At 31.0% G+C, this 19,414-nt stretch overlaps 2 protein-coding genes across 5 annotated transcripts; one reads left to right on the top strand and one right to left on the bottom strand.

Annotated features, from left to right (window-relative positions):
* The first annotated feature begins 62 nt into the window (after positions 1-62).
* Positions 63-9,339, top strand: LOC124952328 (pre-mRNA-processing-splicing factor 8). The gene is made up of 11 exons (XM_047502026.1): positions 63-305; positions 514-747; positions 817-985; positions 1,058-1,222; positions 1,351-1,566; positions 1,861-2,199; positions 2,497-2,602; positions 2,727-8,201; positions 8,285-8,409; positions 8,475-8,629; positions 8,712-9,339. Exons 2-11 carry the CDS (start codon positions 528-530, stop codon positions 8,864-8,866), a joined length of 7,125 nt encoding a protein of 2,374 aa, XP_047357982.1. The 5' UTR covers positions 63-305; positions 514-527; the 3' UTR covers positions 8,867-9,339.
* On the bottom strand, positions 8,200-19,200 carry LOC124952332 (G-protein coupled receptor Mth2-like). 4 transcript variants are annotated; one of them, XM_047502040.1, is made up of 7 exons: positions 17,690-19,199; positions 15,352-16,029; positions 13,762-13,840; positions 11,546-11,730; positions 11,232-11,397; positions 10,559-10,654; positions 8,200-10,355 (listed from the first exon to the last, which is right to left on the bottom strand). In XM_047502040.1, coding segments are annotated over exons 1-7 (2,013 nt in total). In that variant the 5' UTR covers positions 18,498-19,199; the 3' UTR covers positions 8,200-10,354. The 4 variants fall into 4 exon arrangements, with proteins under 4 accessions (XP_047357996.1, XP_047357994.1, XP_047357995.1 ...); XM_047502038.1 differs by having other exon boundaries at positions 8,200-10,654; positions 17,690-18,450; positions 18,717-19,193; XM_047502039.1 differs by having other exon boundaries at positions 8,200-10,654; positions 11,633-11,730; positions 17,690-19,200.
* Positions 19,201-19,414: the final 214 nt, after the last annotated feature.

Raw genomic sequence — 19,414 nt, 5'->3', positions numbered from 1 at the left:
AATAGATGCTAACTTCAAATCAGATGGCGTTAAATTCTAGACGATATTATAGCTTCCTATCACGAAAGTATTAAACTTTTCTCGAAACTTATAACATCGAAGTTCTATAAAGCTTGGACCAAGAAATACTTGCCTCCAATTTTAGCGTCGGTATTAATTATTTTTGTGAAGTCATATATTAATCTAACATTCAGTGACATTTTTATTATAGTTGAAATGTTAAGTTTAAAGAAAAAAACATTATATTGTTATCGTATATATTAGCAATTATTAATTATCAACTTTCAGAAAATATAAGAATTTCGGTAAGAGATAAAAATGGTTACTTTAAAAAAATAATATAAGTATGGTTATTGATATAGTCAATAATATAAGTATGTTTATAGATATAGTTATTCTCTTATTGTTAGTATTAGAACATAACGTGGGATTATTATTTAAAAATGAAATATTCGGTATTATTATATATAATAAATATAAAGTATATACTTTTCAATATGTCTTTTTTTACAGATCATCTTGTAATAATGTCTATACCACCATATTTACTGGGACCAAATCCATGGGCTACCATGATGGTCCAACAACAAGCCCATGCTCAGCTAGCTGTAGCACAAGCTCATGCACAAGCAGCGGCACATGCTCAAGCTGCACATCATGCTCATATGCAAGCTATAGCTGGCCCACCACTTCCTCAAATGCCAAAACAACCAGAAGTATTATCAGAAGATAAATTACAAGAAAAAGGTAGTATATATGTAAATTTTATTTCTGCGAAAAAATAACATATATATATATATATACATGTAATTTTAGCACAAAAATGGCAACAATTACAATCCAAACGATTTGCCGAAAAAAGAAAATTTGGATTTGTTGATGCTCAAAAGGAAGATATGCCTCCTGAACATATTCGTAAAATTATAAGGGATCATGGTGATATGAGTAGTCGTAAATATAGACATGATAAACGTGTATATTTAGGGTAAGATTTATTAAAGAATGTTAGTTTTATTTGGAAAATTTTAATTTATGAACATTACTTGTTTAATTATAGTGCATTAAAATATATGCCACATGCAGTAATGAAATTGCTAGAAAATATGCCAATGCCTTGGGAACAAATAAGAGATGTAAAGGTTTTATACCATATAACTGGAGCTATTACATTTGTTAATGAAATTCCATGGGTTATTGAGCCTGTTTATATAGCACAATGGGGGTTAGTTATTCTAATAATATAAATCTTTTTATGTTTATTACATAGTGTATATATATACATATATAAATGCTTTTTAAAATCATAATATTAATAATATATATTTTACATTAATCATTTGGGAAAATTAGAACAATGTGGATTATGATGCGACGTGAAAAAAGAGATCGTAGACATTTCAAAAGGATGAGATTTCCACCATTTGATGATGAGGAACCTCCATTAGATTATGCTGATAATGTTTTAGATGTTGAACCATTGGAAGCTATTCAAATTGAACTTGACTCAGAAGAAGACGAATCTGTTGCAGCATGGTTCTATGAACACAAACCATTGGTTGGAACCAGGTATATAAATTTATAATACTGAATATTGAAAAATATTGAAAGGCCTATCTAGTTTTGTATAATATAGTATTATGTTTAAAATTATATGTTTAACATTATATGATGAATCGCGTAGGGGTCCTGAAATCAACTACATATGTGAGTTGACAGATGGTTATTTTTGTAGTTGTGTCCGAGACATACTGCAAAAATATATCACTGGACAAAACGCTATGCTGATAAATATATATCATGCATAAATAATATTTTTTTTAAATAGTATAAATATATTTTTAATATTTAAAATTATTACAGGCATGTTAATGGATCTACATATAGAAGATGGAATTTGACTCTTCCTCAAATGGCAACATTGTATCGATTAGCAAATCAACTCTTAACTGATTTGGTCGATCAAAATTTCTTTTATTTATTTGATCCAAAATCATTCTTTACTGCAAAAGCATTAAATATGGCAATACCAGGAGGACCAAAGTTTGAGCCTCTTGTAAAAGATTCAAATGCTGCTGATGAAGACTGGAATGAATTCAATGATATAAACAAAATTATTATTAGACAGCCTATTAGGACGGAATATCGTATTGCATTCCCCTATTTATATAATAATATGCCACATTTTGTACATCTTTCATGGTAAATGAGAAAGACTTGTTATACCATAATTAATATAATATAATAGTTGTGTGTATGTACAAAGATATTTCCACACTAGTTTTTAGACTTACTAAATAGTCCATTATAGTCTAACTAGCAGTGTGGTATAGCAAAAAAAAGATGGTTGTTATTCGTACTCTTTATAAAAATTAAAAGAGAACTGCTGAGACCACCTACAAAACATATGTTTTATTTTATCTTTATAGTAGATTAATTTTATATTTCTAATTAATAATGTGTATTTTATGTTTCTTTAATTTTCTTAACAATTTATAGGTATCATGCACCAAATGTTGTATACATAAAGACAGAGGATCCAGATTTACCAGCATTTTATTTTGATCCTTTGATTAATCCAATTTCACATAGGAATTCATTAAAGGTAAATTGTTAAGATTTAAAAGATTGTAATCATAATAAATAATCATCAATAAATTAATCAATCTACAATTTTTTATTCAAATTATAATAACACAAAAGTAAATATAAATTATTATTACTTATAGACAATGGAACCACAAATTGAAGATGATGAAGATTTTGTCTTAGATGATGAAGTCCAGCCCTTTCTACAAGAAACACCACTTTATACAGATAATACAGCTAATGGTATAGCACTTTTGTGGGCACCAAGACCATTTAATACACGTTCTGGAAGAACAAGGAGAGCAATTGATATTCCTTTGGTAAAATCATGGTATAGAGAGCACTGTCCTCCAGGACAACCTGTTAAAGTACGAGTTAGTTATCAAAAGTTACTTAAATACTTTGTATTAAATGCACTGAAGCATAGACCACCAAAGCCTCAAAAGAAACGTTACTTATTCCGATCATTCAAATCAACCAAGTTCTTTCAAACTACAACTATAGATTGGGTTGAAGCAGGATTGCAAGTGTGTCGGCAAGGCTATAATATGTTGAATTTACTTATACATAGAAAGAATTTAAATTATCTTCATTTGGATTATAATTTCAATCTAAAACCTGTTAAAACACTTACGACGAAGGAAAGAAAGAAGTCTCGATTTGGGAATGCTTTTCATCTATGTAGAGAAATTCTTCGTTTGACAAAATTAATTATTGATTCGCACGTACAGTATCGCTTAAATAACGTCGATGCATTTCAACTGGCAGATGGATTACAGTATATTTTTGCTCACGTTGGTCAACTTACTGGCATGTATCGATATAAGTATAAACTAATGAGACAAATAAGAATGTGCAAAGATTTAAAACATCTAATATATTATCGATTTAATACTGGTCCAGTTGGAAAAGGACCTGGCTGTGGATTTTGGGCACCTGGCTGGAGAGTATGGCTTTTCTTTATGAGAGGTATAACACCATTGTTAGAAAGATGGTTGGGTAATTTGTTATCCAGGCAATTTGAAGGACGTCATTCTAAAGGAGTTGCTAAAACTGTAACCAAACAAAGAGTAGAATCACATTTCGATCTTGAATTGAGAGCATCTGTAATGCATGATATTGTAGACATGATGCCTGAAGGTATTAAACAAAATAAAGCTCGTACGATTCTTCAACATCTTAGCGAAGCATGGAGATGTTGGAAGGCTAATATACCATGGAAAGTCCCTGGATTACCTATTCCTATAGAAAATATGATATTACGTTATGTAAAGATGAAAGCTGACTGGTGGACTAATACTGCTCATTATAATCGAGAACGTATCAGACGTGGTGCTACTGTGGATAAGACAGTATGTAAGAAAAATTTAGGTCGCCTTACTCGACTTTATTTAAAAGCAGAACAAGAACGCCAGCATAATTATCTGAAAGATGGGCCGTATATTACTCCAGAAGAAGCAGTAGCTATATACACTACCACTGTACATTGGTTAGAATCTAGAAGATTTGCTCCAATACCTTTTCCACCACTTTCATATAAACACGATACAAAATTGTTGATATTGGCATTAGAACGTTTGAAAGAAGCTTATAGCGTTAAATCTAGATTGAATCAAAGCCAACGCGAAGAGCTTGGATTAATTGAACAAGCATACGATAATCCACACGAAGCTCTATCTAGAATTAAACGACATCTTTTAACCCAAAGAAACTTTAAAGAAGTGGGTATAGAATTCATGGATCTTTATAGTCATTTGATTCCGGTTTATGACGTGGAACCTCTTGAAAAAATTACCGATGCTTACTTAGATCAATATTTATGGTATGAAGCAGATAAACGAAGATTATTTCCACCATGGGTAAAGCCATCTGACACAGAACCTCCACCCCTTTTAGTTTATAAATGGTGTCAAGGTATCAACAATTTACAAGATGTTTGGGATGTTAGTGAAGGAGAATGTAATGTATTATTAGAATCCAAATTTGAAAAGCTCTATGAAAAAATCGATCTTACTTTGTTAAACAGACTTCTTCGTTTAATCGTTGATCATAATATTGCTGATTATATGACCGCAAAGAATAACGTTGTGATTAATTACAAAGATATGAATCATATAAACAGTTATGGAATTATTAGGGGTATGCAGTTTGCATCATTTATTGCCCAATATTATGGACTTGTACTTGATTTATTGGTTCTTGGATTGCAAAGAGCTAGTGAAATGGCTGGTCCCCCACAAATGCCAAATGATTTCTTAACTTTTCAAGATGTGGCATCTGAAACAGCACATCCAATTAGATTATATTGCAGATATGTAGACAGAATACATTTATTCCTTCGATTTTCTGCTGACGAAGCAAGAGATTTGATACAAAGATATCTGACAGAACATCCAGATCCAAATAATGAAAACATTGTTGGATATAATAATAAAAAATGCTGGCCACGTGATGCACGTATGAGATTAATGAAGCATGACGTTAATTTAGGACGTGCTGTTTTTTGGGATATTAAAAATCGATTACCTCGTTCTACAACTACTATACAATGGGAAAATAGTTTTGTTAGTGTTTATAGTAAAGACAATCCAAATCTGTTATTCAATATGAGTGGATTTGAATGTAGGATTTTACCAAAATGCAGAACAACCCACGAAGAATTTACACATAGAGATGGAGTATGGAATTTGCAAAATGAAATTACAAAAGAAAGAACTGCTCAATGTTTCTTAAGAGTAGACGATGAAAGTTTACAAAGATTTCATAATAGAGTCAGACAAATATTGATGGCTTCTGGTTCTACGACATTTACGAAAATTGTTAATAAATGGAATACGGCTTTAATAGGATTAATGACATATTTCCGTGAGGCAGTAGTCAATACCCAAGAACTGTTGGATTTATTGGTAAAGTGTGAAAACAAAATTCAGACACGTATAAAAATTGGTCTCAATTCAAAAATGCCTTCAAGATTTCCGCCAGTAGTATTCTATACGCCCAAAGAATTGGGTGGCCTTGGGATGCTTTCTATGGGTCATGTATTAATTCCTCAATCAGATTTACGTTGGTCCAAACAAACTGACGTTGGTATTACGCATTTTAGATCTGGCATGAGTCACGATGAGGATCAATTGATTCCCAATCTATACAGGTATATTCAGCCTTGGGAATCAGAATTTATAGACTCACAACGTGTTTGGGCAGAATATGCCTTGAAGCGACAGGAGGCAAATACACAGAATCGCCGACTTACTTTAGAAGATCTAGAAGATAGTTGGGATCGGGGTATACCCAGAATAAATACCTTGTTTCAAAAGGATAGACATACACTTGCTTATGACAAAGGATGGCGTATACGTACGGAATTTAAGCAATATCAAGTTCTTAAACAAAATCCATTTTGGTGGACTCACCAACGTCACGATGGGAAATTATGGAATTTGAATAATTATAGGACAGATATGATTCAGGCTCTAGGTGGTGTTGAGGGTATTTTAGAGCACACACTTTTTAAAGGAACTTATTTCCCCACATGGGAAGGTCTTTTTTGGGAGAAAGCATCAGGCTTTGAAGAATCAATGAAATATAAAAAATTAACAAATGCTCAAAGATCTGGTTTGAATCAAATTCCGAATCGTCGTTTTACTTTATGGTGGTCACCTACTATAAACAGAGCAAATGTTTATGTAGGTTTCCAAGTACAATTAGATCTCACAGGAATATTTATGCATGGTAAAATACCAACATTGAAGATATCTCTAATTCAAATTTTCCGTGCTCACTTGTGGCAAAAAGTGCATGAGTCAATTGTCATGGATCTTTGTCAAGTGTTTGATCAAGAATTAGATGCTCTGGAAATTGAGACTGTACAAAAAGAAACTATACATCCAAGGAAATCATATAAAATGAATTCTTCTTGTGCTGACATTCTACTTTTTTCAGCATACAAATGGAATGTTTCAAGACCTTCTTTACTAGCAGACTCTAAAGATCTTATGGATAACACAACAACTCAAAAATATTGGATAGACGTTCAATTGCGATGGGGTGATTATGATTCTCACGATATAGAGAGATATGCAAGAGCTAAATTTTTAGATTATACAACAGATAATATGTCCATTTATCCATCCCCAACGGGACTTTTAATAGCTATCGATTTAGCTTATAATCTTCATAGTGCATATGGTAACTGGTTCCCAGGATGTAAGCCACTTATACAGCAAGCTATGGCGAAGATAATGAAGGCAAATCCGGCGTTATATGTATTGCGAGAGCGTATTAGAAAAGCTCTGCAATTATATTCATCAGAACCTACTGAACCATATCTTTCTTCTCAAAATTATGGAGAATTATTTTCAAATCAAATTATTTGGTTCGTTGATGACACTAACGTATATCGTGTAACAATTCATAAAACTTTTGAAGGTAATCTGACTACAAAACCAATAAATGGTGCGATTTTCATATTTAATCCACGTACTGGTCAGTTGTTCCTAAAAATTATTCACACTTCTGTGTGGGCTGGACAGAAGCGTTTAGGACAATTGGCAAAATGGAAGACTGCTGAAGAAGTTGCAGCTCTTATTCGTTCATTACCCGTAGAAGAACAACCGAAGCAAATTATCGTAACGAGAAAAGGAATGCTGGATCCTCTTGAGGTGCATTTACTAGATTTTCCCAATATAGTAATCAAAGGATCAGAACTTCAGTTACCTTTCCAGGCCTGCTTAAAGGTTGAAAAGTTTGGTGATCTTATTCTAAAGGCGACTGAACCACAAATGGTTCTCTTCAATCTTTATGACGATTGGTTGAAAACAATTTCGTCTTATACAGCATTCTCACGTTTAATTCTCATTCTTCGAGCATTACACGTTAATACGGAACGTACTAAGGTTGTACTTAAGCCAGATAAAACAACTATAACAGAACCTCATCACATATGGCCGTCTTTAACTGACGACGAATGGATCAAAGTAGAGGTGCAATTGAAGGACTTGATTTTAGCCGATTATGGAAAAAAGAACAATGTCAATGTTGCATCTCTCACTCAATCTGAAATTCGAGATATTATTCTAGGTATGGAAATCAGTGCACCCTCTGCGCAACGGCAACAAATCGCAGAAATTGAAAAACAAACAAAAGAGCAATCTCAGCTCACAGCAACTACTACTAGAACAGTTAATAAACACGGTGACGAAATTATAACTGCGACTACGTCCAATTATGAAACTCAGACGTTCAGTTCTAAAACAGAGTGGCGTGTAAGAGCAATATCCGCTACGAATTTACATCTTAGAACGAATCATATATATGTATCTTCCGATGATATTAAAGAAACTGGTTACACGTATATTTTACCAAAGAATGTACTGAAAAAATTCGTCACTATATCTGATTTACGAGCACAAATTGCTGGGTACCTATATGGGATTAGTCCACCGGATAATCCTCAAGTAAAAGAAATTAGGTGTATAGTAATGGCTCCACAATGGGGCACGCATCAAACAGTACATTTACCAAATGCATTACCAAATCATCAATACCTTAAAGAAATGGAGCCATTAGGATGGATACATACACAACCCAATGAATTGCCGCAATTATCGCCTCAGGTATTTATATATTTATTACATCATATATTTAATACATTATATTGATTCATTAATAACGTTTTATTTGCTTTACCTTCTAATAGGACATCTCGACGCATGCACGAATCATGGCGGATAATCCGATTTGGGATGGAGAAAAAACCATTGTCATTACATGTAGCTTTACACCAGGCTCTTGTTCTTTGACAGCATATAAACTAACTCCAAGGTATTAAACATTACGCTTTGTTTATAATCGTATTTAATCGTATATAAATAATATTTTTATTCTAGTGGATTCGAATGGGGTAAACAGAATACTGATAAAGGAAATAATCCTAAAGGATATCTTCCAAGTCATTATGAGAAAGTACAAATGCTTCTTTCTGATAGATTTCTTGGTTTCTTTATGGTACCTAATCAGGGATCTTGGAATTATAATTTCATGGGTAAATTATCAATCTTTTTCTTTATATAAAGAAGCTACAAATTTTCTGAATAAAATTATTGAAACGAAATATATTTTTTTAGGCGTACGACATAATCCAAATACGAAATATGAGTTACAGTTAGCTAATCCAAAAGAATTTTATCACGAAGTCCATCGGCCAGCACATTTTCTAAACTTTTCTAGTCTGGAAGATGGAGATGGTGTTGGAGCAGATCGCGAGGACATGTTCGCTTAAAATAAATACTTTTCCTCAAATAATATCTTTCTTTTTTTACTTCGCTTGTTGAAAATGTTAATCGATAATATTGTTTCGCTCTTTTGTTGTAAACACAATCATTCAATTGTAAAATGCCATAATAGATTTTTCAACTTAAATGAATGAATTAGTATCTCATATATTTTTTCAAATATTTTTCATTTATACTTATGAATGTACTATCATTTCATAGAATAAATTAAGAATGTAGAGATAAGAGATAAATTCAACAATATCATAGTTAGTATAAGTAGTATATATTTAAAAAAAATTGTACAAAATTTTTTCTTATATAAAAAACAAATAAGCTATTCCGCGAACTTTAAAAGATAAAGAGAAAGAAAATGTACTTTTATTACTTCATAAATATTTAAAATAAATGTATAAACATGACAATTGTATGAACAGAGATGTTTTATAATATAAACACATATTTTATATTTCATCAATGACGTAAACTCGTGTAAAAGATAATATGGAAGCTGATATGATAATAATGGATATATAAAATATATAAATAATATATATTATTCTTCTATGAAACCTACTTATGAAAATTTGCGACTATTTTCATTAGAAGTATAAGTACATGCTTCTTACAATATATAATTTTTAACTACCATATTCTATTATAATTTCAATTTTTATAGACTATATAGATTCAACGATTAGCAAAAACGCATTATACGTTTTCTACTTTACAGAAATTTTGCGAGAATAATTAGATAATTTGTTATGGAATACTTTAAATACTTTAAAAGCACTAATGGCATCACATTTATTTAATAGTAATAAATATATAGAGATTCAAAATATATAATAGAGAATGATACACTTTAGATATATATCTTTATTCAAGTGTACAAAATCTATAAAATGAGATACGAGAATGTCATATAAATTTCACAAGTGAAATGTGTCTTTGCCATTAAATTCAATAACAATAATAATAGATCGATCACTGTGGCCTGCATAGTTTATCAATAATTTTTTATTTAAAAAATTGTTCAAAGGACTTTGTAATATTCAGTTCTTTTAATATTAGTTGTAGTTTAATTCTTCACGGATTCCATCTCCTTTATTCTAATGTCACGATATATCTATTATTTATTATAAATTAATGAAATTATGAAATATAAAAGAAAAATAAATGGGTTTGAAGAAAAATGAAAAATGAAATAAGGAATAAAAAGAGCCGTATGTCAATGTATATGATTTTAAAGAGAGAATAACTTATTTTCGAAGTAAAAATCATCTCCCATCTCTTTAAGCCTGTCGGCTATTTTTTTCTTACGAGATGGATGGTTATCATCCATCAAAAACATACGTTCTCATCAACGAACGTATTTTGTACATCACATTGATTTGTTTTCATAATATTATTATGTATTTTAAGGACAGTCGCTTTCTTCGGCACTTTCTTTACTCGTGCCAAATGCTTCGTGTCGAATATTTGCATTGACTTTATCTTGAAGAGGTAAACTAGTTAATGTTGTACAAGTAGTACGAGATGCTGAGCTGTGATAAACGCTACGAGTAGAGTTTCTCGACAAAAATTTATTATCGTTATATCCAAATCTTTTAAGTAATAAACGCTTAATTTTTTCTTTGCAAACGAGCGTTATGAAAATGATCAAACCCTGTAAAGTATTCACCACATCTGTTACATACCAAATATAATTATCTGATTCTTTCCATAATGTGGATATGATTTCCGTTGACCAGGTGATACCCATCACGATGAATAACTTCAAGTATAGATTGAACCTGTGACCATAAAAAATAATATATTTATTTATTTAGTATATACTCATATTCACGTGTTTTTGTCTAAATAGATATATTAAATTAAAGAACAAACTCATCATTTAAAATCGGGGATGGGATTAGATATTATCTAATTTGCTTTTTTAACAAAATTGATACTACTATTATCATTGCTTGTGAAATATTATTGATGAATATTATTTAACGAAATTCCGATGCTTTAATATCGAGGTAATCTCATTGTTGTTACGAATGATTTCGTAATAATGAAAATAAACTATAGCATGGGAACATCTTCTTGTCGCTTGCCCTATAGCGACGTCTAAAAATAAGCTTTTGGTGTTAGTATGAAAAGATAACCATACCATATCGATGATTCGCACGACTATGATATACTAAAGTCACTCGATATTATTTAAAATGTTATTAATAATGAGATTAATTATTTTTATATCAACATATATATATATATATTTTGTATATAAAAATAATATTTTCTTTATATAATATGAATTTTTTTACTTATTTAAAAAAAAAAAGAAAAAACAACAAAAAAATCATATTATACGATACATACCATTGCTTATTATCGTCATGGCGTCTACTTTCACTACCTCTTAGATGATGAGCCGTATCTCTTTTATGTTTTTGAATTTTTAAAGCGGTTGAGATAAATAGGCATAGATTACAGACAACTGATATCGTCATAGGTCCAATAAAATATATATTCGTCGCTGTGTTATCTGAAATAATATTATTCGACATTGCTTTTGTTTCTCTCTCTCTCTCTCTCTCTCTATATATATATATATATATATATATATATATATAATTAAAATATAAATTTACATTAATATAAATTAAAATATAAATTGATATTAATAGATTTACATTTAAACCAGCATCTTTCCGCTCCCAATTGTGGTCGAATAGAACTCTCTGGTATGTTAGGAGCAAAATCCATAATCAAGCATATACCTGTGAACAACAATGCCATTCCCCAAGCATAGATGGAATATATTATAAATTTCTTTCTATCTCTTTGTTTCATACTGCCCCTTAATGCTCGAAATCCTCTGAAACAAATGAAAAATATATATAATATTCATTAATATATAAATAATTGTTGATTATATATATGTATAAATATATAATTGTATTTTCATATTTGCGTTGTTTGAGATAATTTTTGATTTATACGTTTTTTCCCTATTTACTATCTACAAAAATATATTTACGTACATAGATATATAGATATTTACGTATATATATATAAAGGTCTAATGATGATATTCGGTATATAAGATAAAAAAAAAAAAATTGAGAAACGTTAGTAAAGAATACCTCAGGGAAATTATGATAATGTTTAATTAATCTGAACGAATGGATCACTTTACAATGATAATATTTCATTCAATACATAATATTCACTTATGGATATATATAAATGTAAGATATCATGTACGAAAGCCATCAAATATTTGGCTGTATATTGTGTTCCTCTATGAGTTATTAATATTTACATAAATATCCATTTGGGAAACGTAACACTAAACGAATATGTATTTATTCTAATATGAAAGATGTACTATCTTTGCGATAAATTATTAAAGCCTACAGCACATGGAGAGTTTGTAGGGCTTGGCTAAACGAATGAGCGATTAACACGTAACGTACATACGTTAACGAGTGTGGCTCGTTAACACCCTATTTAACGAACATCAATGCTTTTTCATTCTTCTACGGAGATAAAATTAATTGCACGAAATAAATGTCCTCTTTATACGATTAGTTTCCGTTAAGGATAGAGGTTTAAATCTTAAGAAAAAGAAAAAAAAAAAAATGTAATCTAATTAATCGGTTCTGAATTCTTGCGTATACTTTGTTAAAAATCATAGATAGAAAAGAAATTATTGATACGAGATCATTATTAAAGCTACTTTCGTCGTTCTTTCCTACATTTTTCTTTACTTTTTCGTTTTATATCCACTTTTCTTGCGTCCTTCGTCGAATACATTTCGAGAAACGAAACGATACTCGTCTCTTTGTATTTTGTTTGGATTAAGCGCCGCAATTTCCTCGGTCTACACCCGCTGTGTTTTATATAGCAGCTTGGTTTGTATAGGCGAGAGAATCATCTCTCATAGAACAAGAGCAGTGAAAAAGTATTCCTTTACTTGGAAAACAATTTTGTGTTTTTTTTGTTTTCGTGTCTCGATTGTTTTCATTAAATTGTCTTACATATGCGATATATATATATATATATATATATATATATATATATATATATATACTGTATAATAAATATACATTAATTAATCAACACTTGTAAGTTTTCTTTCAAATGGTAAAAAAAGAATGCGGCTAAAACGATCGATCAAGTACTTTTACAAGGGAAACATACCATAGTATTTAAAAAAAACTTTTGATCGATTAGAAAAGAAATTAATGAAACGTTAATAACGCCAATAAAAAAAAAAAAAAAAAAACATAGAATAAATAACAAAGAGAAAAGACTACTGTCATTTTTGATTGAACTTCGTGAATTTATCTCCCACGTGATCACCAGTTATTATCGTTAAAAGCACCTAATACATGAAGTGCTCGTTTACTGTATCTACAGACAGATCGAAATTAACGTGTGGACATTTAGCACGCGTGTAAGTTTGTGTATGTTCGGAGTCACGCACGGGATATTAATCCGCCCCTACGTCATCTACAATTTCTTCCCGATGTTTGTCAATTATCAAATTTCTTACCATCGCCGCGTTGGTGCCGATACCAATGTCGATGCCGGCTGTGAGAATAATTGACATAAGGATGGAGAGCACACACACACAGATATATACACAGACCAGAATAACCGAAATGTATTTTCTACGATCCCATTGATGTATGTTATTGAAAAAGCACGCAGCATAGAAAATTCGTATTCGTCGAGACAACACTTTTAACTATTTAATATTAAGCACACCGCTAATATGAAAGCTACGAACATGTAATATGACTAGTCATGAATGATTCATTAAAATGATTTTATTAAAAACGCCCATTTTTCATTTAAGATAATAATAGAATTGAGATATATTGAAACTTTGATCGCTTACCCAAATGTCCACCAAATGTCGAAACACATGACGTTCAACCAGTAAAAACTTGCCAAAAAGAAGAAATACATAAAGAAAGCTGAAACAGAGAGAAGAATATTCGTATATTATCTTTTTATTGTATAGATCGTTGGAATAAATTTAATCAATGGAAAAAATAAATGAATATAATAATTCTGCCGTATTGATTTTATCATTATCGATGTACAATATTTGATATAATGTGAATATTGATAAACGTAAACTCCAATTTTGTTCAGGTATACTCTTTTGTAGAAACAGAATGCAAAAGTATTAAAAATGTATCTATTCGAATGGAAACGATTAACAAATTTATTATTATGAATAATAGAAGTATAGAAAAAGACAGATTGATGATACGGTACCGATAATGATGCACCAAGTTGACGAGATAATATCTTCCGAAGATGTTTGTACTATCACAAGAAAGAGATAAGCAAAAAAGAGAGTACTAACATAAACGCGTAAAGTACGACCATGTGTATTATTCAGTTCTGGTATTATAGAATAAATGAAAAAGGTTATAACCAAAAATAATAACGATATTATTAGACAAATAATAAAAATTATGTCAAGCCTATTGTTAATACTTTCTTCGTCAACGTATGAACAACACTCTATCACTTCGTATCGATCCTGTTTGTAAATACCAAAGCAATAATTCACTGGATCAATTATAGTTTGATTTATTATATAGATCGAACCATTGTGCAAAAGTAAGAAATCATCTTCCATGAGACACCCGCTAAATTCCATTGTAGAGATTCCATTACAGGGATCGTTTACGAAGAAACGAAAGTTAGTTTCGTCTACAATTAAATCGGTTAAATCGAAGCTATCGGCATCGTAAACTGGCGGAAATTTGGCAGTCTTGCTCGCCATCACACACGTGCTATTTACCAGGATATGATTCCAGTGACAGCATAAGGGTAAACAAAACGGAATAACGTTTTCACTAGACGAAAAACATCGATGAGAGTAATCGATTACACTCGTTATTGAAAGATTTCTATCGAAGGTATCATCGAAAGATAAAAATGAATTCGACGAATATGAAATATCGATCGTCAAAAATAAAAAATAAGAGTACGCGAGAACGACTCCTAAGCTAATATTTCGACCACCGCCCATTCTTACGCGAACGTGTAATCTTCAATTGAATTTCTGTGACATATCGAATGCGTCAACTCGTTCGAGCCTCCGACAACCTTTTAACCGCAAACGCCTTATCGTCCTGGAAGAATCTCTAACGCTTAAAGATAAAGCCATCACGTTCCTTCGAAAGCATCCGGCGCAATTTTGCGATTCGGGAACTCTTTCTAATCTAATCTTTATACTACGTATTTTATATCGAGTATGGGCATGCATTACGTATCGAAGAATCTTTATCAATTTCAAGCCGATCAGTTAATATTTTTCAAATATTTTTCACGAACGATTTACTTTTTGTTAGATTAATCTATAACTACAGATAAAAACATTTAAGTGAGATTAATTTCTAATATAATAAGTAGATATTATTTTCCCTGGGAAATGTGAGAAAAGTAATAACATTGATCGTGAGTTTACCAAGGAAAACACAGCACATGTTTGAGATCCATTCTTGCGGCGCAATCTGTACTGTCGATAGAATTGTGTATGATATGGTCAACGATCCGATGTATGCACGTAGAACGAATCCATGCAAATTCCTTAATTCCTTGATTAGCGTGTAAACCAACCACGTGGCTAGAAGGAATGGTATCGATACGATCATACCGAGCGAAATGAGGATCCCACGAATAACTGACTTTCCATTTATTTCTTCCTTATCGCAATAGATAACAAGGTATTCTTTCAAGACGACGGATTTTATCACGGAGAGACAATACTGTCTTGGATTCAATATTTGTTTGTCCTTTTCCGAAAAGGGCAAGTAGAATGAACCGTTTTGTAGAAGGAAGAATTGTTCCTCTGGATAAATAGCAGGATTCAAAGGAGTCTTCACGGCTCCGATACAAGGATTCCAATATAAGAAATGAAAATTCTTGTCGTTCGTAGTAACATTCATCGGCGAGAGATCCATCGCGTAAACTCGTGGCAAAGGTATCGATGTATTTTTTATCCTTTCACATTTGTTCTTCGGAAGGGTGTAGAAACCAGGAGGACAACAAAACGATAGACAATTTCCTTCCGGAACACAATATCGAATATAATCTTCTTCTGTATTTTGCCTTGGAATGAGTGCTTCCTCGTCCGTTGTGCTTTCTTAAAATACAAGACATACGATATTTTAATTATCAACAATGAGATAAATATAATCACAAGTATTTTCTTTTAATCCCATCGATATTATATATTTACATATATACATATATATATATATATATATACATATATATATATACATACACATATATACAGACAGCTGAATATATTTGAAGAATACATATTTAATCACCCATTAAATTTGATATATTAAAGTTCGTTGGTTCTGTTATATTTTCTTTCTCAAATTTTATACTTCCGTTGATATTGCCATCCGTGATAAAATTAAAATTTTTAATTGAAACCACTTCATTCACAGTATCCGACGTCGTATACGAATAGTTTGTGTAAGATCTTACGGCCGTATTTGTTTGAAATAAAACTATCAGTAAAATTATCGCAAAAACGTCGACGAGTGCCATGTTTTATTTTTTTAAGGCACATCCAAAAGAGATGTTGTCAGCGATGAATCAGCAGCAACACTGAATACAAGAAAAACATTGCTCAGCACCACCCTTTTTACCCTATCAGACCGGTAGCGGCCGTTGGGAATTCCGGTCTTGATTCGTTGGTTGTATTCATTAATAAGAAGAAAAATAAGGTCGTAAACAGTCACGATCACGTTTACAATTTCTCTCAAGTAATTGAAGATAAAAAGACTTTGTTGATTAATTAAAGAGATATATACAATCAATTACGAGCTTATTCTACCCAATTGTTTTTTCCATGAAAGAATTGTGTGTCCCTGATATTTAAAGATCAAATTATATGTGGAAGATAATACGATGACGACATTGATGCACATTTAAATACATTCAATGCGGATGAATGCACGTTAAACACATTGAAATTTTTATTCAAATATAATTGATTAAGAAAATTACGAGAAGAAATGAGTAATATGTTTAATAATTCGTGCAGAAATAATTAGAAATAGCTATATATATATAAAAAAAAGTAAATAGGATATACTGAAGCCAGAAAAGTATCTAACATTTATTTTAAATCTTTTATTTTAAATGTAATAAAATATCAAAACTATATATTATCTATCGTATGAAATAAATCATAAATTATTATAATTCCAAATTAAACTATAATATCACGTGTAAAATCTTTCTGATTATATGAGCAATTGCTGATATCATTGATAGATTTGTCGTAATCATATAAGCACATGTTAGTATCGTTAACGGTGCAGTAATGGTGAGGTTAATCGTAAGAGTGATAACGATTGCACAATATGTTCAAAAATAGAGATATATATGTACGAGTATTAATGATATTTCATACAAAATTTTACATCATTTGATATTTTCTTGTACTTATTTAGATATAGTACGCTTGCTATAAATATGAATTTTGATACAAGTAAAAAGTAATCTCTTAATGAAATATTTGAATCGATAAAATTCTACTAGTCATTCAAGGAATTGGATGTTCCTTAAAATTTCGCAAACATTTTAAGACCATTTTTTTATTACGTCACCGTCCATCGCGAACACGAGTACCAATTTTTGAATAATCAAAACAAATCGTTTCAAAATATTATAAAATTGGAGTTTAACAATTATATTTATATATAAAAAAAAAATAACGTATATATAAACATATAATTGATTAAATAACAATGATACGATAAATATTGAAGAATTCTTACCTACGGGTATGCAGATATTACGAGGCAAATACTTGAATTGTGAATTGATGAGAAAACAGTAGGATATCGTGAGACAAGCAACATAGCACATAAGAGTTTTTCCATAAATATTTCGAAGTTCCGGTATGATGGCGTAAACCAAAAAAGTAATGATGAGGAAAGGTATGGACACTATCGTCATGATCGGATATATTTGAGTGGTAAGTAATGGTAATTCCTCTTCTTGTTGAAAACATATTAAAACAATAATCTTCTTCAAAGATTGATCCCAATCAATGCAATACATCCATTGTGGATAAATATTTTCTTCGTTTCTAAGAATACCATTGGCTTCGATCATAATCTTATCCTCTTCGTACTTTTCCGGGTCCAGTATATAAGCTTTATTATTATGACAGATTTTATTACGCAAAATAGCAAAATGATTGGCGATGCTTCGTATATTTTGAATTTCAGATGTCAACTGGTCTTTCTTTAATCGTAAATCCGGAAGAACGTCGTGATTTTGTAACTTTGTACAATTCGGTGTTTCGCCGTCGCTGAGAACCTCCCCGTCTTGACAGCATTTTCTCAGACATGGCCGTAGCTTGCAGATACATCCACGTACGGAATCGTTTTTGGTCCAGTATAAATTGGTAGGATATAAAGTACCTTCGTGAAAAAGAGAACCATTCTCGTATCTATGAACCTTGTCCTTTTCTAAGGGTACCGTTAGTGATAAAGGACAAGGTAAATCTTCGTGACGCGTACATACGGTTTGACTTATGAAAAAAAGGAAGAAACTTAAAAGTTTTACACACGATCCCATTAGTATAAGAGAAATATGAAAAAAAAAAAGAGGGAAATAAGAAAAAAAAATGTGAAAGAAAAAGTTACGTGAAAAAAAAAAGAACGAAAGAACGAGAGAAGTCAGGGATAAAAAGAAGAAGAAGAAGAAGAAGAAGAAGAAGAATAAGTGCGTCTCGAAGGATCACCTATTATTCCTATTATATTTTATCCTATTCTCTATTCTGTTCTATTATTTTACCGATCTACGTAATCGCCCCACATTCGACGCGGACGACTCGTTGCCAACTGCGGGCGACAGCTGTCTCTCCACCTCCGCACTCATTTTTACTTCTGCCACCTTCTGGACTCACTTCTCTCATTTGGCTTTTTGATTAATATCAAATCCTAAATATCTTCTTACGTTTATCAGAATCTTTCCTTATTTTTTCGTTTAATCTACGAACATGATCATAGAAATCTCTATTTTCTGACAATTGATCGATATTTTTATAATTTTTGTATCATCACGAAACAATTCATCACCTTTACGTGTTTATATCTATTCTCCTATTTAAAAAATGTATCTTATTGAATTGAATACAATTATATTTTATTTATGAGCACGATAAAATAATGATATATTATAAATATATTAAACGTGTCTATGATTTTCTTCGCGAATTATTAAATATTAATATTTATCAAATACAGGTTAATATAAAAAATGGCGGGAATCTATTGATATTCTATTTATTTCATTTATCGTTATTACTTTAACGTAACCGTCTGATATCTTTATATATTATATATTACACTTATTTCTTCCGAAATCAATATGAAATAATGAAGGTTATTATATAAAAAAAAAAAATCATCTTTTACGTTATCTCCTTTAAATTATCTTTTTAAGAAGTCTTATATCCTAAATATGTACGAAAATGAAACGATTGTCGTGAT

The sequence above is a fragment of the Vespa velutina genome, chromosome 10 (assembly GCF_912470025.1).
Source record: "Vespa velutina chromosome 10, iVesVel2.1, whole genome shotgun sequence".
Classification (NCBI taxonomy): Eukaryota; Metazoa; Arthropoda; class Insecta; order Hymenoptera; family Vespidae; genus Vespa; species Vespa velutina.
Note: the sequence above shows the minus strand (reverse complement) of the source record. Positions and strands in the feature narration are given on the sequence as shown.